Here is a 22,018-nt window from a genome sequence, read left to right as displayed (position 1 = left end):
GAGGTGCCAAGCAGGGCAGGACAAATGAGCTCTGTAGGACAAGGATCCAGCTGACCGGCCCCCATGAGGACAGCGGGCACCCATGAAGAGCCAGTGTTCCGGGGTGCAGGGCACAAGGTGGGGGCCAGGTTAAGTTCCCAAAATAACCGATAAGAAACAAAAGCCTCATTCTAAGTTTAAGAAGGGAGAGCAGCCAAGGCCGCCTCTTGGAGGCGGAGTTCTGGGGGAGCCCCACGGCCCCACCACCTTCCCCAAGCCCGCCTCTGTCCCCGCAGAGGGCCGATGGGACCCTGGGTGCTGGCTGACCATCTTCACCTGGCAGCTGAGTTCTTTGCTCTTGGCTCAAGTTTTGTTAATATTAGTCACCAGTTAATAAGAAAAATAGTCTCTAAGTGTCTCTTTCCCTCGCTCTTGTGTGTTCGGTTTTTAATTGAGTTAATTGGATACCGCGTCAGGTTATGGGTGTTCAATCAATCACAGCATTAATTATTCCTTTTTCTTAAGCTCTTGGTTGCCGTAGCTGGAGCCTTTTTCTATCTCAGTTACTCCTATCAGTCTTCGGACTCCGAAGGAAGCTTTAAGGACAAGAGAGAGAGGAGAGAGGTTAGAGGTTAACCTCAGGAGGGCACCCTAGCTGGTCTTGTCACCCCCCCACTCCCAATCCTTTCCTCCCAGTGTGTGGCCACTCCAGTACAGAAGGCCATACAAGAGTTAAAGGACACAGACCTCCACGGTCCCACACGCAGGAGCCAGAGGCACTCAGTTCCCTGACCCAAGGTGCTGCCTCCAGGGGCCACCAGGATGGGCCATCAGTCCTGGGTATGGTGGTGGCCCAGTGACCCCAGCATGTAAGTGGCACATCTCTTTACCTGCTCCCACAAACCCCAAGAACGTCAGGATGAGGAGCGGGGATCCACTGGCAAAGACGCCCAGGACGAAGCTGAAGAGGGGAGAGAGGAGGATGGTGGCCCAGCATAGGAAGTTCATGAGGGTCCATGGCCTTCGGGCAGGCTTGATCCGCTCCCCTGGGAACAGGCCCTTCTGCTTGTACATCTCTTGCAGGGCATCCTGACAGGGAAGGGGAGAACAGGAGGTTGAGATTGCCAAGTGGGACTCTGATGCAGGAAAAACTCAGCAATAAAAGCCACTTGGCTAAGATGCAAGCCACAGAATAAAGCCTGCCTGCCTGCCTGCCTCTGCCTGCCTGCCTGCCTCTGCCTGCCTGCCTGCCTCTGCCTGCCTGCCTCTGCCTGTGCCTGCCTCCCTCCCTTCCTCTTCCCTCCCTCCCTCCCTCCCTCCCTTTTTCTTTTTGTTGTTGTTTTTTGAGACATGGTTTCTCTGTGTAGCCCTGGCTGTCCTGAAACTCACTCTGTAGACCAGGCTGGCCTTGAACTCAGAGATCCGCCCGCCTCTGCCTCCTGAGTACTGGGATTAAAGGTGTGCACCACCACGGCCCGGCTTCACTGTAGGACGGGGTGAATTCTGTCATCTGGCCACCATGGACAGCACTGAGGCAATGCTGGCTGCAGCTGCCTTTGGCATTGGAATGAGTTTCCCCCGACAACCCCCCCACAGGAGGATTTCAGGGTCCCAGGCTGGCTTAGCTCCTACGGTTTCTTTGGTTTTGCTTGGGTTTCTCTTTCAGCAAGTCCTTTTTGGGTATGTGGAAATGGCTTTTGGACACTGGTTTTGTATCCTGGAACTTTAGGGAATTTCCCAGTTCTAACATTTTAACAGTTTTGATGTTTTTCTAAATGTAAAGCCGTGCTGTCCATAAACAGTATAGTTGGACTATCCTCCTTTCCAATATGGACTTCCTTCAACACTTTCTTTCCCTAATTGCTCTGCTAAGACTTCTAGTGCTACACCGAACAGGGAAGATCTGACAGACAGACAGAGAGATAGATGTTCTAGACCCCAAAAGAAACTCTTTCATCAGGATGATGGGTCTGTGGGTCTGTGGGTCTGTGGGTCTGTGGTCCATGGTCTGAGCTATGTGAGCTAAGAACCTTCGACACCTACTTTGTAGGGCAACTGTCATAAAGGTGTGGTAAAGGAGGTGGCAGACTTTATCCAGGTTTCCAAACAGGTGGGCACAAAGCCAGCCATACCATGATCATATGATTTTGATTCCCTGTTTGTTGTTTGTATCTTGTTTTATTCCTGTCAATACTAATTCCATCACTTTGTTTAATCAGTCTTGACCAGAGTTTTCTATTTTATTAATTTTTTTTTTTAAGATAGGGCCTCAGGATGTCCAACCTTGGTTATCCTGGAACACTGGCCTTGAACCTCAAATCTCTGTCTCTTGAGTGCTGGGATTAAAGGTGTGCTCCACTTCACCTGGCTCCTCCTTTTATTATTTATTTAACATGCATTGTGTTTTGCCTGTATGTATGTCTGTATGAAGGTGTCGGATCCCCTGGAACTGGAGTCACAGACAGTTGTGAGTTGCCATGTGGGTGTTGGGGATTGAACCCGGGTCCTCTGGAAGAACAGCCAATGCTCTTAACCACTGAGTCATCTCCCCAGCCCCTTTATTAATATTCTTGAGGAAAGCAGATGGCATGCAGAAGGAACCTGATACGCAGTGAGCGCTGTACACCGAGCACGCGGCCGCAGCATCGCTCTGCTAGCAGGCTGGTTTTGTTCTCCACGTGCCCTAAGGCCTTTCCACTGCCCTGTTCACTCTTTTGCAGGTCTTCTTGGTTTCCATTTTCATCTTTACACGCTCCTTTTCGTCAGTATCTGCTACTTCTCAAGTTCCTCTGAGGACTTGGATTGTTCTGTCGGGCACTGGCAAGGGTTTGCTCCCTTGGCCATTTTATCTTGTGGTAGCCTGCAGCTGGCCTGCAGCTGGGTCCCAACTGTGCAAACCCTGAGAAGTCGGCCTCTGGGGTCTCCTCCCTCCAGCTGTGCATGGGTCTCCTTCGGCAGACTGAGGGGGCTGTCTGTGTACCACTTTCTGTTCTAGTAGCTCCATCTTCTGGAACTGTGAGGGTGGGCCAGGACAGTCACCAGGGAAACATTCTTCAGCACAGCAGAGAAGGTAGGTGGGGACAACCTTCCCTAGGCTGACTTCCTAGAAGGATGGGCCTCATGTGGCCCACCTTACTATCCTGTGCAAAATCACCTCTCACCATCTGATCCCATGGAGGCTTACAACTCAGGACTTCGGGGGGACCAGCAAACACTAGTAAGATATGTAGCATCAGCACAGGCCCCTCACCTTCAGGCCTAGCTCTCTTCCCTCCTTGGTCTCTGGAGCTCCCTTACTTCCTTGGGAGCTGCTCATAGCACTGGACAGAACTTGGTTTACTGCGGGCTTTTCTGGTCATCTGATTTCCAGCAATGCTGAAGTGGACACTTATTGCCCCGGGAAATGGGCATAGGGTAAGCATGCACTGTGGAGTAGGACCTGGACATGTGTGGTCTTAGAAGCACCCCTTGGTATCTGCTGTGGGACCCCATGACATAAACATGCTGTTGTAAATCTGGGGGATACCCACGACATAAGCATATTGTTGTAAAACTGGGCAATGTCTGCTACATGCATAAACTTTCTCTTATATAAAAAGGAACAAATATGGTAAAATGCCATCAACACAGTTTCACACGTGGGGCCCTGTGCAAGGCTTCTGTACAGTGAACACACCAAGTGTTGGGCCAGACTTCGTACTTCACTCCAGGGCTAATTTCTCAACTTTTAAGAAAAAGAGGGGAATCCAATGCAGGTGAGGACCACTTGTGTTTGGTGTCCAAAGGGGAACCACGTGGGACCTGCCTACCCTCCTTAGCACCCGCCTGCTTTGGAGGTGGGACCCAGGCAAGCAGGAGCCTTTACCTTCTCCTGGTACAGCTTGTGAAGCCACTGGGCTGCGTCGTTCTCATCCGCTGGGATGTCTTCCAGGGGGAACCTCCTGTTGCATCAGGAAGACCAAGAATAAAAGTGAGCCAGTGGAAAACATCTGCAAAAGGCTGGGAGGGAGCAACTGAGACAAGCAGACTTCAAACTAAGTTCCTGACAGTCACCTGACACACTGGAACCTTCTGGGCACAGCCAGGGCCCCCTACATGAGGGCTGAAAGATGCCTCTATATCTGTGACACCATGAGCCACCTGCCTGGCAGAGAGTGCCTCGACTTCCCCATACAGTGATCACAGTGATGTTGGTCTTTCCCAACACAGTCACTGTTGGAGATAATCAAGACAAGTAGCTGTGGTGTTTGACCTTGACTGTCACCTTTCCTGGACTGAGAGACAGCAAAACACACCTCTGGACGTGTCTGGGAGGGTGCTTCCAGAGGGGCTCCGACCTGATCCTTTGTTGAATCCATTGATGGATTTAATTTTGCATAAACTATTGGGAGGTCCTGCAACTATGGAAGGTGGGGCCTGGCTGGGGTGTGCCTCTCAAGGGTATATATCGGCCCTCTCCTCTCATTCTCTTGGCTTCCTGGCCACCATGATGTAAGCTGCTCGGTTCTGCCCAAATGCTCCCCACCCATGATATATGAGTCTCACCTCCACCCCACAAAAATGGGGCCAGATGATCATGGGCTGAACTCTGACACTAGGAACAAAAAAAACTCTTCAGGTTGTTTATGCAGAAGTAACCAACACAAGGTGAGCTGAAGTGCCCAGAAAGGAGGGAGGGAGGGAGAAAGGGAGGGGGAGGGAAGGAGAGAGACAAAGAGATGTGAGGACAGACAGAGACAGACACGGACAGACGCTGCACCTGGGTTAAAGACTCTACAAGTCTCAAGACTATGGAGAGGTCAAATGCTGTGGAGTGCAGTCACATTATCTTCAATTCTTTTCAGTCTCTTAGAAAGCCATCCACTGCCTGCCCTGTGCCTGTCCTAACATCTTGGCAACTATCAAAAGCTTACAATGTATTCTAAGCAGATCACCAACTCCCACCAACCCAAAGGCTAAGATGCCATGAGCTAGTCTCCGAGACTTGAGTAGACCCCCTTGCTCTACCTGTGGCTCCTACCAATGCAGCAGATAAATACTTCCTAACTTCCTTTGCTCTGTAACTAGTAAAAATCTCACATAGCTACTTCCACAGTGGAAAATGGCATTGGGGGAGACTTCAACATGTGGTTTGGGGCCATGGTCACTCATACCTGACTCTAGAGTGAACAATCTCTTGTTCCCTTTGAGGTAAGGGTGGTTTCTGTGCCAATAATTTTTTGTTAGACACAGAGGATCACAAAATTACATCCCAGGTAGGAAAAGTATTCAACATTGAGAATTTTAATCCCAGCTTACAATAAATGTTTCCATGAGGACCCTGAGCTGTCTGAAGTCCTACCCTGGGAATCTGTTGGTAAACAAACAGGTGGCACCTAGCAACTACAGGTGGAGCCTTTTCCAGTCACATGGCTCAGCCCCTGCTGTGAGAATAACAGTCGTGCAAACTACAGGTGTGCTATGAAGACCTTTTCATCACTCTTACAGTAGAGACCCTAAAGAAACAGGAATGCTGTGTCCATGTCCCTGTGGCTCACAGGCATGTCTGGTAGATAGAATGCTGTCACATGTGGAAAGCACATTTCCTCCTAGAAGCATCAGATGGTGTCGAGCATTACTGCTCCCAAGAGGAGCATCTCAACTGCTGTGCTTGACCTGAAATCACATGCCGAGAGAGTGATGTGGAGCCACTTGTAGGGACAGCCAGCTAGGACCCTGTCACCTGAGAATAAGTGTTTGTGCTGTAAGCGTCTTTAAAAAGCTAGACCCAAGCTGGGCTGTGGTGGTGCTGCCTTTAATTCCAGCTCACAGGAGCAGAGGCAGGTTTGAGGCCAGCCTGGTCTACAGAGTGAGTTCCAGGACAGCCAGGGCTACACAGAGAAACTCTATCTTGAAAAACAAAAAGCAAGACCCAGATCTGGGTGTGGTGGCCCATACCTTTAATCCCAGCACTTGGGAGGCAGAGATAGGTTCACGGTCAGCCTGGTCTACATATCAAGTTCTAGGCCAGCCAAGGCTACATTGTGAGACACCATCTCAAAACATAATAACTACTATTGGAAGGGAGGAAGGAAAGAAAGAGAAAGAAAAAGAATTCCTGCCTGTAATGCCAGAACTTGGGATATGGAGCAAGAAAATCAGGTGCACCAGGCCAGCCTCAGCAACACAGTGGCTTTGATGCTAGCCTGGGCACCAGACAGGGAGGTCCTTGCATTCCACAGGGAACTGCAGTACTTCACGATGCCCAGGAGGTGGCACAGAGCAGTCGTGTTCACACAGACACACAAGGACTAGAATGATCAATGCCTCCTCCTCATGGGGTCACATCCTAAGTCCCCCAGGAGAGATCTGCACCCTCTGCATACTGTTTCACACTCTAGTGCTTGCTTTGTCTCACTACTCTGGTGCTTTGGAGCCAGTATGACGTCACATGGGGACACTTAAACACAAACACTGTGAGTCTGTGTGATCGCCAAGCAGACTGCCGAATGAATGGAGGAGGGACAGATAAAGGTGGGTACACGAGACAGGTGCTTTGTTTTCAGACTTCACTTGCCTGGAAGTAAATGGAACTATAAGTAAGGGGGAAACTGCTATGATGAGCTTGGCTCTGGCTTGGCTGGCTGGCCCTCATGGTGGCCCACAGTTTTTTTTTTTCCAGAGAGAAAAGCCACATGAAATGTCCACAGCCTGAGACAGATCTGTGCATTTAAACTGAGTCCCTGAGGGCCTGGGGCTGTGTGGGCTGTGCCTAGGGAGCTTTCCACTTCAGCACACACACCCTGTACTGGGTGGAGCACAGGCCACACACCACGTGACTCCAAAGTACCATTGTAGGCTCATAGCCACATCAGGGTGAGAAGCAACAGCGTCTGAGTGGGCAAAGTATTTAAGGCTGTGTCTTCCAAGGGCTCCATCCATGTGCTGTGTGGGGAGGATTTGTCACAGTCAGGGGGTGTTGCTAGGGGGCACCTCCCACAGCAAGAGGACTGCAAAGCTCAGACCTATTTCATAGCTCTCCCTGGTATATATATGTGTGTGTGTATGTGTGTGTGTGTGTGTGTGTGTGATGCCACACACGCATACACACTACCATATACATTATGAAAGAAGTAAGTATAAAGTAAAAGATGACAAGATACATGCAGTGGGGTCCTGCCTGCTTCTGGCTCCTGACAGCTAGGGCTTGATCTCTCGTTACCCTGAACTTCCCTCGAGTAACTCCACCATCCAAAGGCTAACACCAGCAGGCCAGCACAGAGAACAGAGGTCCCTTGAGGCTATGCAATGCAGGCTTGCCCTGTCACAGCTCCTAGAGTGCTGTCACCTTCGAGGGAAGGCCCTTAGCTGTGACTGCAGGGCCATGCTGCGTGGTAGGAAGGGTGGGTGCATCTGTGCAAAGTCCCTGGTCAGGAGCACGGAGCAGCCCAGGCCTCGGCGAGCTCTAAGATGCCCCCTGGAACACAGCTGGACATATCTACAGAACTATCACAGAGGAAAGGGCAGATGGAGGAGGCCTCCCTCATCACAACTTGGTGTCCACGTGGGGCACTTCAGCTTGATGGATGACTGAGCAGCAAGAGGGGCTGGATGAGGGGGACCTGGACATCCTGCCAAAGGCTGGCTCTGACCTGGGGCAGTTAAGCCATGGACAGAAGCATGACTGGCCTCTGAGGGGCTTACTTCTGGACATGGACAGATTCTCAGTCACTGTCCTCTACCCTAGTGCTATGGTTTTATTCCCTACCGTCTCTCAAAGATCATGTATTAGCAGCTTGGTCTCCGAGGAGGCCCTACCTTAAAAAAGTGAGGCCCAGTGGGAGGTCCTGGGTCATGGCTATCTCTGGAGGGGTCAGCACAGTGGGAGGTTCTAGGTCATGGCCATCCATTCCTGGAGGGGTCAACATAGTAGGTGGTCATAGGTCATGGCTATCTCTGGAGGGGTCAGCACAGTGGGAGGTCCTGGGTTATGGCCATCCATCCCTGGAGGGGTCAGCACAGTGGGAGGTCCTGGGTTATGGCCATCCATCCCTGGGAGGGTCAGCACAGTGGGAGGTTCTAGGTCATGGCCATCCATCCCTGGAGGGGTCAGCACAGTGGGAGGTTCTAGGTCATGGCCATCCATCCCTGGAAGGGTCAGCACAGTGGGAGGTTCTAGGTCACAGACCTCTGTCTCTGGAGGGGTCAGCATAGTGGGAGGTTCTAGGTCACAGACCTCTGTCTCTGGAGGGGTCAGCACCACAGCCCTCCTGCTTTTACCAATTGGCTGATGCGGTGATTGCTATGCTAACCACGGGTTGTATTCCTGCCATGATGTGCTGACCCCACACTCGAGCAGAGCAACAGAGACTCAGTCATGGACGGAAACTGTCAAAACCCTGAGCCTAAACAAAGTTTCCTCTTTGTAAAGTAATTGTCTCAGGTGCTTGTTACAGTGATAGGAAGCTAACACACGTGGCCATGGAAGCCCCCTAAGACTCAGGGTTAATCACACAGTCCCTTGGGGTCAACAGTGGGCTGGCCCTTGCTGGAAGATGAGCAACATACAGGAGAGGACCTTAGGCTCACCTGCTGACTCCAACCCAGGGCAAGTTCCCAGGACAGGACACAGGTCCTGAACCTTGCTACCCATCCCTTACAAAGTTCAGGAGGAAAAAGCCAGCAAGCTTACTGTTTATGTTCACCACCTCCCTCCTGGAAGCTCCCACACAGTGTAACTGGAAAACCAGCGTGAGCTCAGGTCCACTTAGCGGACCAAGCGCAGGCGCCAAATGGAAGCCATTTTGTGGGTGGAGTGTTTCCTCAGGAGACACAGCGGTGAGCATTACCTTGGCCACGGCCATGGCCAACACTGAAACATGACTCCACCCACCCTGTCTAACCTTGATTTTGTGTTCAAGAAGGCAGGCTGCCTCCGTCTGAGGTCTCCGAGTGCCTCAGACAGTTCCAGTGGGTGCTGACAGTGGTTGTGTTACAGCAGATGGCCAAGCAGGCCCCACAGGCCTGGCCATCACCTGGACTCTGAAGAGCAGGCCAAGCCTTCCTCAATCAGAACTTCCCGGGGACACCCAAACCACTATCTGGAGGTTACCAAGCCAGATCAGAGGCGCCTGGTGACAGTGTCACTCCACCAGGGGCTGTGCAGGAGGTCCCATGTCACTAGTTCAAAGTGAGAGATTGGGAGTTAGCACTTAGTTCACCAGACCGTGACTGCTGCCCAGAGGAGAGCAACTGACACTGGCAGGGTTGGGGAGAGAGCTTTCCTCAGACAGATGTGCACACGTGTCCACTGAGGCAGGGAGGCAGACAAGAAACGACCCTCACACCGGCCAGGGGAAACGCAGCTAGGGACACTCGGGCTCCTGTGTCGCCTATTTCCATGTCCTCAGGAGTCCCGCAGAGGGCCACACCAAGTCCTGACAGCCCCGTGATGAACGCTCACCTCACACACATGTCTGCCTCATATTTCTTTCCATAGAGGATTCCCAGCAGGGACGGGGTCTTACTCCCTCTGAAGTTCAGGGTCACATCGTAGATAGCTGCAACTGGAGGGAGGAGACGGGGCCAGTGAGCGACAGACAGCGGGAGACACCACAGCAGTGACATCACCACCAAGCAGAAAAGCCACTTTTACACTTGGGTGTGCCCCTCCACATGCAGGGCGTGGGGTGACGATCTTCAGCTCCCGTCTGGCTGTGGAGTACTCAGACCCTCTCTGCTGGTGGTTCCTGCGTGCCCAGTGCTCTCGGGCCCCTTCTGTGGCTTATGTAACTCCATCCAGGTGAACCAGACATCTCTGCTCTGACATTCTCCTTTATAATATTTTGCATTATTTACATTTTGTTATTTTGACAGTTTCCCACTAAGTAACATTTTATCATCCTCAAAGAGATGAGAGGATCTGATAACATGTCAATCCGACTTCCTCCATCCTTCCCTGTGCTTTGGGCATATTTTTTATAATATATATATATTAGCTTTTATTTTAAAACAAAGGCTCATGTAGCCAAGGCTGGTCTCAAACTATGTTACTGAGGATGACCTTGAACTATACAGTCGAAAAATGATCCTGATTTCATCTCTGGAGTACAGTGACTGCGGGCCTGTGCTACAATGCCTGGTTTATGGAGTGCGAATACAGGACCTCGTGTATTCTAGGCAAGCCCTCTACCAACTGAGCAACACCCCCAGTCCCATTTAACTTCTTGCTGCGTCCAGTAGCCTAGAAGATAGCGGCGGACTCCAGCTTCTCACCGGGGTCCCGGTCACCTACCTGTCCCGCGGAGGCACTGGACTGCAGTGGTGAAACCCTTGGTCCGGGGCAGCAGGTGGTACTTGAGTGGGGGCAGCCCCTTGGCGGCGGCCACCTCCATGCTGACGCGGTGCTTTTTCTCCGTGAAGCGCGTTCCTTCGCAGTACAGGAGAAACTGGGCGCAGAACGAACGCAGGGTAGGGAGAGGCAAGAGGGTTATTCCGGGACAGCAGGGACGGAACCAGCCCTGCCATTCAAGGCCAGTACCATTCTAGGTCTCACAAGCCCCAGCAGCATAGCATGTGCTGCTGGATGTATCGAGACACAGAAGCACAGAAGCATCCAGCGACAAGCATGTGGTATCATTGAAATGGTATTTTATTTTGGGGCTGCAATCTGCACTCCATTCACACAAATGAGTGCATGCAGAACAGTTTTCCTGAAAGACCTCTCCAGAAGAGAAACCCAAAGGTGTCTCTGGGCAGCAGCCTTGGATCAGAAAACAGAGCATCTGTTGTCCCCGAGCACAGTGTAAGAAATGTGAAGTAAGAGGCCAGGTTTCCAACAGTAGACAAGAAAGAAGATGAGATGTGCTATGCTATGCAAGGATGGCTCTCCTCCCTCCCTGCACCCTAGGAGGGTGTGTGCCAAAGCCAGGCTTGCAGCAGAGGGGACAGGTGGGAACTATGTCCAAGGGAAGAGGCCAAGTCTGAAAGATCGGGTGGGATGGTTGCATGGGCATGTGCATGCACAGGTGTGTGTGTGTGTGTGTGTGTGTGTGTGTGTGTGTGTGTGTGTGTAGGCTAGAGGTCAACCCTGGGTGTGGTTCCTCAGCACTGCTCACCTTGTTTTTTGAGACAGGGTCTCTCAATGGCCTGGAGTGTGCCAAGTATTTTAGGCTGGCTGGCCAGTGAGCCTCAGAGATCCACTTGTCTCCACCTCCCCAGTGCTGGGATTATCCCTATGCTCACCACATCCTGGCTTTTCTATTTGGGTTCTGGTGTTCAAACTCAGTTTCTTACACTTGTGTGGCAAGCACTTTACCAAATGAGCCATTTCCCCAGCCAGAGATTCTACAGCTTACGGGCGTGGCACAGAGGAGGACTGAGTCACGTTCACAAGCCACTGCCATCCAATGGACATGCAGCACACTCACCCACATGTACTCTGGGTAGTCCGCCAAGCGCTTCAGCCCCTCTTTGACAATGTCCCGGTCTTCCTCCCATTTCCTTTTGCAGAATACGATCTCCAGGAAGTACCATGTCCAGCCGATGAGAGGCACGCACAGCAGCTCCCTCTTAGCCAGCACCTTGGAGCTCTGCGGGGAGCAGGGAGGTCAGTGGCACCTGTCAGAGGTGGGGAGGACCTGCCCCCACAGCCAACCCAGGGGTTCGGGCCTCGCTTTCCTGGTTCAAAGCATTTGCTATAAATGGGACCCTGGCTTATCCTTGGATCATCACCCCTGAAGCACATATGGGGGCAGGCATCTCAGAAACTATTCAAGAGCCAAATCTTGGGGGGAGGGCAGGTGTACCAGGACATGGTGAATAGCACGTCAGTTCCAGGTCCCTTCCTGACCTCCATTTGCCTGCCATGGTTTAGGGGCTTTGGCGCACTGAAATCCCTGGCTCTCCTAGTGTAGTTTAAATTCTTCTGAGGCCACTCAGCTAATTGTAATTAATTATTCAGTTGGTCTTGAGTGGGATCCTCTGGAAGGTGAAAGGAAGTGACAGGAAATGAAGTCACAGCTAGTCCCAAGAACAGGCAGGAAACTGCAGAGGGTGCCACACAGAGAAGACATCCCCCTCATCTGCCAGACTGCTCACTGTTAAGGGGGCAAACCAAGAAACCTCCACGGGACAAGACTCTTGAGTTGGAAACCTGAGATCTCAGATGTCTCCTCCTGGGCTCCCATTTCACCAGTACTCACCCAGCCCCTCCCTGAACTCCCTGTGAGTCACCCCCAGACCCAATCACTCACCCAGCCCCTCCCCGGCCCCATTGCTCACCCCCAGCACGCCAAACCGCTCACACATGGTCCACCCACAAAGGAAGTCGATCTCGAAGTTGTGGTTAAGGATGACAACTGCGTGCTCCTTCCCAAAGTGGTCCACGGTGGCCTGGTCGGTGAAGAGAGTGCACTCCGTGCAGGACCACCACTCCAGGAGCATGACCAGCTCTGCGGGAGGGCGGGGTCAGCACTGCAAGATGCCTGCCCAGTGCCCCCCACCCCCAGGTCTCCACAGGTTCTGGGAGTGCAGTCTTCTTATTCCTTTTTTTTCCCCCCTGAGACAGGGTTTCTCTGTGTAGTTTTGGTGCCTATCCTGGATCTTGCTCTGTAGACCAGGCTGGCCTCGAACTCACAGAGATCTGCCTGATTCTGCCTCCCAAGTGCTGGGATTAAAGGCGTGCACCACCGCAACCTGGTAGGAGTGCAGTCTGAAAACCTACTTTCATTTTCATCTAAAGGGGAACTTTCTTCTAGAAGTGAGTTATAAGCGCTCATATTTTAAGCTTTCCCAAATCACAGCTACGTCGTCTAATGGGAGCTGGGTGGTGGCAAACCACAGAAGCAGGGTCCTATAGACCTAAGTGGATCCCACTGCCTCAGTGCACAGCCACCAGCCACTTTGATGGCTTCTATGCACCATCACATGTCACATGACCACTGGCTTGCTTGTGTCAAAGGATGGGAGCTGTGTCCTCAGTGATAAGGAGGGAGAAGCCCTGCAGGGCTGTGGAATTAACAGCTGGAAAATGACGCTGAGGTGGACATGGGGACTCTTTGGCCTACAACTTCCTCTGGTGTCAGCTGTGGTCCATATTCAGTCTTGCCCGCCCCAGGCCTATGGAAGAGCATCTATGAGATCTACTGCTGCCCAGGAGGCTGAAGGGCCCCCGAAGGCACCCTAAGGGGTACTATGGCCAGGAGCTTGGAGTGTACTCAGTGGCTGATCTCAGCATCTCTGCAAGAATGAGGAAGGCCACCAGAACTCAGAACTCAGCCTCCCCATGCCTGCAACTCATAGGCCAGTGGCAGATTCAGGATGGACCAGGACTGTGGCACTGCCTGTCCTCTGGAAGGTTTAAGGGAAACACATGTTCACCTTCATAAGAAGGTCAGAACCAGAATGTTCCATGGTAGGAGCTTTGCATGTATTTATTCAGCACAGAATTTAAGCATAAATGCGTTCTGGTAGGAAGTACAAGAGGGCAGGTATCCCACATGGGCCCCATGGTCTCTAGGGGGAGTCACACCCATCATGGCCAGGCACCTGAGGAGGGTGGACCAGGATGTAATTACCACATGTAGGACAGTCACAGGAAGCTCCATACTTCTGGCTCTGGACACTGCTCTATGAGAGAACCCCAGAGTGCCCTGCAAAGAACTGCCTGCCCCTTGGGAATGGAGCTAGGGAACACTGCCTGCCTCAAACACAGAGTCCACAAGCAGGGTGAGGCCTTGGGGACACGGGAGCTCTCACATAGTCCCAGAGGGGTGCCAGATGGTGTAGCTGCTTTAGAGCATGGCAGAGGTGGGCTGCTTAATGTTTTCCAAACACATCAGCAATTGGCCAGAAGGGCATCCCATACATGTGCCTGAGAACCACACATGTCCACACAAGAACATACACAGGGGAGGCTCTGCTGCTAGAGAGTGGTGACAGTCACCATCCTCCAGTCCAGCACAGGTTACCACCCAGTCACAACACAGAATGAAGTGCTGAGGCACAAGCACCCGGAGTCCCCAAGAACATGCTCCTCCATTGCCATGTACCCTCCAGTAGCATATTGTATACTTTTTTGTGTACCTGTTCTTTTATTTTTATTTTTTAATTAGAAGTGCATTTGGAAGAGAGTTCTCTGGTACAGAAAGGCCACTCACTTTCTTGGTGTCTGTGTGGGTGGCCTGTGGAGGGATATGGCCAGGACAAGCCTCTACAAGACTACCTGGTTAGCTTTGGGCCCATATAAACAAGACAAGATGAGGATGCCTGTGGGGAATGGACATCTATAGAACTCTCAAAGTCATAGTCTTACTCTGCGGAGCAACTGAGTCAAATTGGCATCATGCAAACTGCAGGTAGCCACATCCAGGCCAGTGCCACTCCCATGGTGCACAGGGTGGGAGTAAGTGGCTGTCTGCCCAGGTTTCTCATACAGATGTGCTCTCGTGCATCACCCACACACTCGTGACTGAGGGGCACCCTTGATTTTTACTGTGCACTATATTGTGAATAGGCAGAAGGCCACACGACAGACACTGTGTGCTGGAGGCTTGGTCTCAGTCACTGGACCTATTTTCTCCTTGCTTTTGCTGGTTTGAAAGCACCCACAGTGCTGTGTTGAACCCTATAAAGTCGCCTTCCCTGTGAGTCACACAGCCTGGTATGGAAATATCATGTGGTCGAGGCTAGTCAAGTTCCTCTGGACACCTGTTCACAGGGCTCGTGGAAGGGTGTGACCTCAGAGAGGCTGGAGCTTCGCCTAGCTCTGTTCTGGGATGGAGTGTCAGGTGTGGCCCTGTCCTTACTGCCCCTTGAGAACCCTGACAGGAGCAGCTTCCCTTTCCCCCTGGAGAGGAACCCTTGCACAAAGCCCGAATGGGCGGAGACACTTACGGCTCCAGAGGGAATAGGCCAGGCGGCAGTTGATGCGGCGGTATAGCTGCTTGCTGATGGGCCAGAGGGCCAGTGTGCACAGCTGGGTGAAGTTGATAACCAACCCGCTCACCACAAAGACGAAGCCAATGAGCAGGTGCACCACGAACTGGGTCTTCAGGTAGGCAAGCAGGCCCATGGTCGCTGCTCAGGGGCGGGCGCACGGTCCTTCACTGAGAACAGCCGTCCTGCAAGCACAGGATGCAGAGGTCAGTGTATGCAGGGACCAGGCATAGACTGTAGCCTGGACAGCACTGTCCTCATTCAGGGCCCTGGATAGGAGATGCCCTGTGCCTGGCTCAGAGAGAGGCTCCCTTTGGAAAGCTGAGGAACAAGCATCATGCCTATGTGCATCTCACACAAACATCACACACTACCACCATACACACACACATATATGTACATGATGGCTTTCTGAGGCTGGACTATTAGGGTGGCCAGCTGCCACGCCCTAAGGACATATACCTAGCAGGTGTCATGCTTATGATAGAAACTAGACCTCCTGCTGTGCCGGGAACCTCAGCTCCAGCCAGATCTCCAGGTGACCAAAGCCTGTGGCAGCTTAACCGTGACCGCAAGAGCATCCCAAACCACTTGGCTAAGTCACTGGTTCTGTAATTTGTTAATCCAGAGGTAGAAGAGAGCGCACTGTCTGAAAGGACAAAACAGAATGGGGACAAGAAAAACAATCCTCAGACACAGCTGTGCTCCAGGACCCATAACGAATGTCGGGTCACAGTTTGTCAAGTCACGAGACCCCACAGAGTCGATGCTGTTAGGACTGTGTGTAACAGGTGAATGGCCTGGTCAGGGTCACACAGCGGCCAGCATGAAGAGATTTCATTGTTATTCAAATTGAACCTTTATCAGTTTTGATAGTATCCATAGCTTTTCTTCTCCTGTGGAAACAAAAGCAAAACCTTGTCTCCAATGTAACAGGGGTTCCTGGTCCAGCTTCAAGGTTGATGTCCCTGGGCCTAACAGAACCTGACAGGGGCAGATGGACTTAGCCAAATGCCAGCCTGGAGCTCAGCTCAGGCCCCAAGACCACTGTTCTATTTCATCACCCAAGACATCTACCTGCCTGCCTGGTTACCCACACAGAACCATCCACCACAGTGTCCCACAGGCCATCCGACATATGTCTTTGCTGTAGACCACTGACCTCAACTATCACTCCCTACACCCTACACATCCCAATGGTAGACACAGGGCCTGCTTTCTCAATGCTGCCCACCCCCAACCCCATCCCCGGACTGCTTCCTTCCTGCTCTGTTTACTTCAGTGCTGTATACAAGAATGCCATTCCACCTTCATGCCATATCCTGTTCTGCTCGGCTCTTGGCTACAAAGTTTCTGATCCATCAGCACAGGTAAGTGTGGGGAAGAGCCTGGACTCAGTGACCAGAGTGTTGGCCCAGGTGCCTCCAAAACAAGTTTTTTGTTTGTTTGTTTGTTTGTTCGTTTGTTTTAAAGGCATGGGCTCACTATGTAGCCCTCGATAGCCTAGAACTCATAGAGATCTGCCTGCCTTTGCTTCCAGTGTTAGAGCTTAAGGCATGCACTACCATGCCCAGTACAAAGCAAGTTTTAAAAAGTTATGCATCCTCCACCTGCCTCTGCCTCCCAAGTGCTGGGATTAAAGGTGTGCACCACCACCACCACCACCACCACCACCACCACCACCACCCCACTGAGTTTTATACTTTTTAATCATAATGATTTTTCCGAAACTTTTTTGGGGGGGCATGGTGGCATACACATTTAATCTTCTAGGATTACCTGGGAGGCAGTGGCAGACCTGGTCTCCACTGAGAATTCAAGGCTAGCCAGAATTACACTAAGATCCTGTCAAAAAAAAAAAAAGAAAAGATTTTCAATGATCTGATGGCAGAAGCCCATCATCCCAGCTTGCTTGGTAGGTTGAGGCAGGAGAATTGCAAGTAACCTGGCTAATTGCAAGCTGAGCCTGGTTACTTTTATGTTAATGAGACTCTAGGTAAAAACAAAAAGTAAAAAGAGGTCTTGAGAGATGGCTCATTGGCTAGGAGTACCTGCTGCTCTTCCAAGGGACCAGGATTTAATTCTTAGCGTCCACGAGGTGGTTTACTCTAGTCCCAGGGTATCCAAGAGTGCCCAGACATACATTAAGGCAAAATACCCATACACATAAAATAAAAAATAAAATGAAAAAAATTAGGAAAAAAAAGATTAAAAAAAAAAGTTATGCATCCTCAGACCATTTCAAGTTAACACCTACATTTCAAACTCAAGTTTAAGTATACAGAGTGTGTAGACTCTGGCATGCTATAAAATAGGACTTTTTAAAGTAGAGTTTTAATCTTCTCAGTGCAGCCGTAGACCCTGACCAGCCTAGAAGTCTGTGTTCCCGTGCCTGTTCCCCAACCTCCCTATGCAGACACTCCCCTGCTTGCTCCCTGGCTGCATCTTTCTCCTGTTTTTGCTGCAGGATTCTATCACCACATGGCACACCAAGAGTCTCTTTGGCTTGAAATTATGCTTGATAGCTTTTTATTGATTACTGTGACCTACTGTCCCAGCAAAACTGTGAACTATTTCAGCCTCATCTGGACACTTCTGGCACACAGGCTCAGAAGTGAGGCATCTCAGAACTCCACACTTGAACTGTCCTGTGAGCTGGGGTCACCTACTTGCAAAGCCGTGATCCCAGCACAAGCGTGAACTCTCTGACAGCAGCCCAGGACATCCATCTGCACTCTGGGGACACCTCACAGCACTTCTCACTAGCAGAAGCCCAGGACATCCATCTGCACTCTGGGGACACCTCACAGCACTTCTCACCATCAGAAGCCCAGGACATCCATCTGCACTCTGGGGACACTTCACAGCACTTCTCACTAACAGATGCACAGGACAGCCATCTTCTGGGGACACCTCACAGCATTTCTCAGGACTATATCTTTCTTTTTCACCATGATCGTGATCCTGAGAGCTCTGAGGTCTCCAAAGCCATCTGAAGGGAATACTTCCTCATGGTCACTTTAGGTTCAACACTTTTGGCCAAGACAATTCCACAGAGTTGACAGGAGCTCACTTACAGAGGCCACCTAATGTTCTACCACCAGGGAAGTGATGCCATTAGACATTCTTGGCTTAAGAGCATGGTGTCAACTAGTCACCATAATCCCTCCAGGGGCTGCCTGAGAGTGGGCTGACCCTGACCATGAGATGTGTCTTCTGTGAATCTGCCCTGTCATCCTGCAGAAGCATGACACTGTCAGACTCACAATCTCTTTCTCCCCTGCCCCTCTCAACCTCATGATTCCTGCCCTGGCATCTGGTACCTGTTATGATCTCTGAGCAGTGGTGTGACTTACGACCTCCGTGTGATCTTTGAAGACTGGATGTGACTAGAGGCTTTGACATGTTTCTGAAGCCTAAATGCCCAACAGCTGGAGGACAGGGTGGTCCCTATAGCTCACAGGGTGGTTTCCTGGGCTTTTCCATAACCCTCATTAGATAATGGGTCTAGTGTGCTCCCAAAGCCAGCCTGGCATTAGAACATCTTGTCCCTGAGGGAGACACAGTTGCTTCCAGGGTTCATCATGGCACTTGAACAGGCTGTTGGAGCTAGCACCTACCTGGGTCAGAGGATGATGATGGGTAAAAGGCAAGCCAGCCTGGGTTTCCAAGGAGGGAGCCAGTGGCTCAGCAACCCTGTGCTGGTTATAGTGTTTGCCACACCGAACTGCAGCAGCAGCATCACTCTGTGTGTGCCCTTGCAGGGATCTTACTCAACCCCTCAAATGTCACCTGGAAAGCAGGAACTACAGAGATGCTGCCCCCAAAAGGATGTCCCTGAGCGGGGGTGGGGGGGTGGGGGGGCTGGGGGGGGCGGGGAGGGGTGGCACCCTGAACCAGACTCTCTTTCCATATATACCAGTTACTGAGAAGTGGGACCCTTCCTCAGTTAACTGTGACCTAGGGAGCCCTTGGTCTTTGCCTGAGATATCTGGAGCTCAGGGCATCAGCAGGACACTGAACCAGCCCACCACACACAAAGAGGACCTTCCCTGACGCTCTGCTCTGATTACCTCCTTGCTAGAAATAAACTGAGTCGTCCCCAGTGGTAGACCCCTAGGACCTCAGAATGTGACGGTACGTGCAGACGGGGCTCACAAGATGATGACGGCTGCTGTTTCTGAACTGATCGCCCATGTGCTCGGCAGAAGAATGAAAGCACAAGCCGGGCACAGAGGCACCAGCTCTGCCAGCAACGGAACCAAACGATGGGTCTTCTCTCCAGAGCTCTGAGCCCCTAAATCCCACAGCACAGCCCAAAGCCTGTGTACTCACACGCTTCTCACAAATACACAGGCTTCTTGGATCCGGGAAACCCACAGGTCCCTTCCCACAGCCAACTTCCTGGTCAGTCAGTCCCATTCTCTCACTCCCTGGGAGCCTCGCTATCATCCTTGGTCCCTTTGCCCTGCTTCCCTAGGGATCACTTCCCAGAGTGTCCTCTGTCAGAGCACTGTCTCTCTGGAGATCTCTGTCTCTGTCTGTCTCTGTCTCTGTCTCTGTCTCTGTCTCTCTCTCTCTCTCTCTCTCTCTCTCTCTCTCACACACACACACACACACACACACACACACACACACACACACACACTCTGCCCGGCTGAAGGGTAACAGTCTTTCAGAGAGTGAGGCTGGCACTCAGCAGATGGGTTGGCAAAGGGAAGACACTGAAATATGGAAAGGGAGTTACTTGTGATGCTCAAGACAGGAGACTCAGTCACAAGATAAGACATTTGCATGTGGGTCTCAGTGATCACATTCCAGTTCACAAGACTGACACAGCCCTCCCCTTCCTCCTCTCCCCGGCTTGTCCTGTTCATTCACATTCTTTGCCCATCACCACTGCCCACCCCCAACCCAGGCCTAGATGTGCAGCAGGGCAGCAGGCTGAGGGAAGGGCCGGGCCAAGGGCACCCCCCATACACCCTCCCCATCCTGTGTTGTGTGTGGTGAGGGAAAGGCACTCCCTTTCCCTAGGGGACCTAGGGGACCCCCATACACCCTCCCCATCCTGTGCTGTGTGTGGCGAACTCAGTTGGTCTGGAATCAGCAGGTGCCAGAGGAGAATTCCTAACAGAATTGAGTAAGGGGACATGTGGCAGCAGAGACCGGATAGAACCTCAAATTGTCTTCCTTCAGGTGTAACACTCGCTGTTCATAACCGCCAAGAACAAAAATCTAAAGCCCAACCCCTTCTGAGCAGCCAAATAGGTATGGAAAAGCAGAGCACCCTCAGGGCGGGACCCTGATCCCTCACTACCTCCCCCCTCCTCACACAACTGGGGGCAACAGTGGCTGCATGGCCACAGGCCACATAAGCACCGGCGAGAGGGGGTGGGAAGGGACATGGGGCAGACTGAGTGCTGGTGACAGCTGACTAAGACGGCTGCACTGTCACGTGTGGGGTGTCTCTGGGGGCAGGCCTGTACCTCTCCACAAGGACAGACCCTGTTCCTCAAGGTGTTTAACCAGAATGGATGTGAATTAAACACAATCCAAAGGGCAAACTGCAGTCCTTAGGTAAATCCACCAGCAGACCATCTGGTCTTTCAGCATGGTGGGAGATAAAGTGTGAGTCCTTCCAGGCCATCCATTTTCACCAGCCTCTGAGGGAAAATGTGTGTAACTGTGGTGAAGCAGGAGGTGTCACGGGCACTACTTGCTCTACCTGGCCAGCACTGTCACACTCAGCAAGAGGACGGGGGGGGGGGGGGTGGGGGGGGGTGGGGGGGGGTGCCGAGAGGAGGAAGCAGAGGGCAGAATCCAAGATGGCGGGGGCAGCTCTGGGTCCTGGTAGCTTTGCTCAGCCTGGTTAGTGCCATGTAGTTGGCTACTAGAAGCTCTACCAAGGCCGAGCTCCGGCAGCTCTGCTGTCTCCCAAGCATGGCCCTGTGGCCACACTGCCTTTTGGGCAGGCAGAAAGTAGGGAGCTAGAACCCCCAGAGGTTTTCTGCATAGCAAGTGGCGTGTGAGCTTACAAGTGCTTTGTGGTCAGGCAGACGAAGACATACCAGCCCCTCGTGTGTCCAGGCTGGAGGACACAGCTGTGGGCAATGCACACGGTACGAAGGGCTGTAGGTGAAATGTGCTGAGCAACGGAAAATCCAACTGAGTGAGGCCCCATGCATCAGGCTGCGGGGGACCTCTCCGAGCACGCTCTGAGTCAGTCCACACTGCTGCTTCTCAGATGTCGGCTGAACCCTGACCCAGGACCTGGGTTGGCTGCTTGGATGGCAGTGGCATTTACAACTCCCAGGATTGCCTTCAGAGACCCTGCAGCCTGCTATGTATGACCTTTGGCCGTTAAATGGGGATGCTTCGGTCAGGTTCCTGGATGATGAGCCCAACCCGGCCCAGGTTACCAGACCCTGGGTTAACTGTCAGCGAACAGAAACAATTCCAGGTGGCCAGAAGCACCTACTTAGGCCCAGATGAAACTGCTGACCCACATAACCATGGTGAAGTGGGTGTGGTCTCAGGTCGCTTAGGCACACCATAAGCCATTTCCATGCATAAGCTGCTTATAAATACTACTGAAAGCTAATTACAATAGCCAAAGCTCCCCTACCACCTTGGAACAAACTGAATCCACAGTTCATAAGAAGCACAACCAGGAAAGAGACCCCAGAGGCTCTGAAAAGGAGCGAGAACAGCCATACAGGGCCACAGCTACGAAGCCTGTCGCCACCAGCTGGGCCTGGCCACATCGTGCACAGACCAAGAACACAGGCCCCACAGTCAGGGATCCAGGAACGAGGTTCAATCCTACCCCTCTGGTACTGAGCGGGCAGCCCACAGCCAAGGTCTGCAGCCTCGGGCGTCTGTGCTAAAGCACCACCACAGGCCGGGAACGTCAGGTCTCTCCCGCAGCAGCTCACACGGGCCTTCTGGGCTCCAGTGGACTTGTGTCTCTACTGGATTCAGACAAGTTTAAAAAGTAACAAAAATTACCTTTAAACCATGGCTGAGTCCATGGGGATCCTGTAGCATTACATTTCATGGACTAGTGGATTAAAAGGTACAATTAAATGTCACACACCAGCCCCTCCAATTCCTGACAGAACTC

General features: G+C 52.0%; 1 protein-coding gene across 6 annotated transcripts in view; it reads right to left on the bottom strand.

Annotated features, from left to right (window-relative positions):
- Positions 1-395: 395 nt before the first annotated feature.
- Agpat3 (1-acylglycerol-3-phosphate O-acyltransferase 3) overlaps positions 396-22,018 on the bottom strand; it is an 85,725-nt gene continuing 64,102 nt past the window's right edge. For all 6 annotated transcript variants that reach the window (XM_076558505.1, XM_006989449.4, XM_042266083.2 and 3 more), the window contains 8 exons: positions 14,854-15,080; positions 12,241-12,410; positions 11,388-11,549; positions 10,253-10,406; positions 9,422-9,524; positions 3,845-3,920; positions 870-1,068; positions 396-575 (listed from right to left, as the gene is read on the bottom strand). In XM_076558505.1, the coding sequence (XP_076414620.1) occupies positions 487-575; positions 870-1,068; positions 3,845-3,920; positions 9,422-9,524; positions 10,253-10,406; positions 11,388-11,549; positions 12,241-12,410; positions 14,854-15,031 (1,131 nt within the window). In that variant the 5' untranslated portion in view covers positions 15,032-15,080 and the 3' untranslated portion in view covers positions 396-486. The remainder of the gene's footprint in view (positions 576-869; positions 1,069-3,844; positions 3,921-9,421; positions 9,525-10,252; positions 10,407-11,387; positions 11,550-12,240; positions 12,411-14,853; positions 15,081-22,018) is intronic.

This window comes from Peromyscus maniculatus, chromosome 21, assembly GCF_049852395.1.
Source record: "Peromyscus maniculatus bairdii isolate BWxNUB_F1_BW_parent chromosome 21, HU_Pman_BW_mat_3.1, whole genome shotgun sequence".
Classification (NCBI taxonomy): Eukaryota; Metazoa; Chordata; class Mammalia; order Rodentia; family Cricetidae; genus Peromyscus; species Peromyscus maniculatus.
Note: the sequence above shows the minus strand (reverse complement) of the source record. Positions and strands in the feature narration are given on the sequence as shown.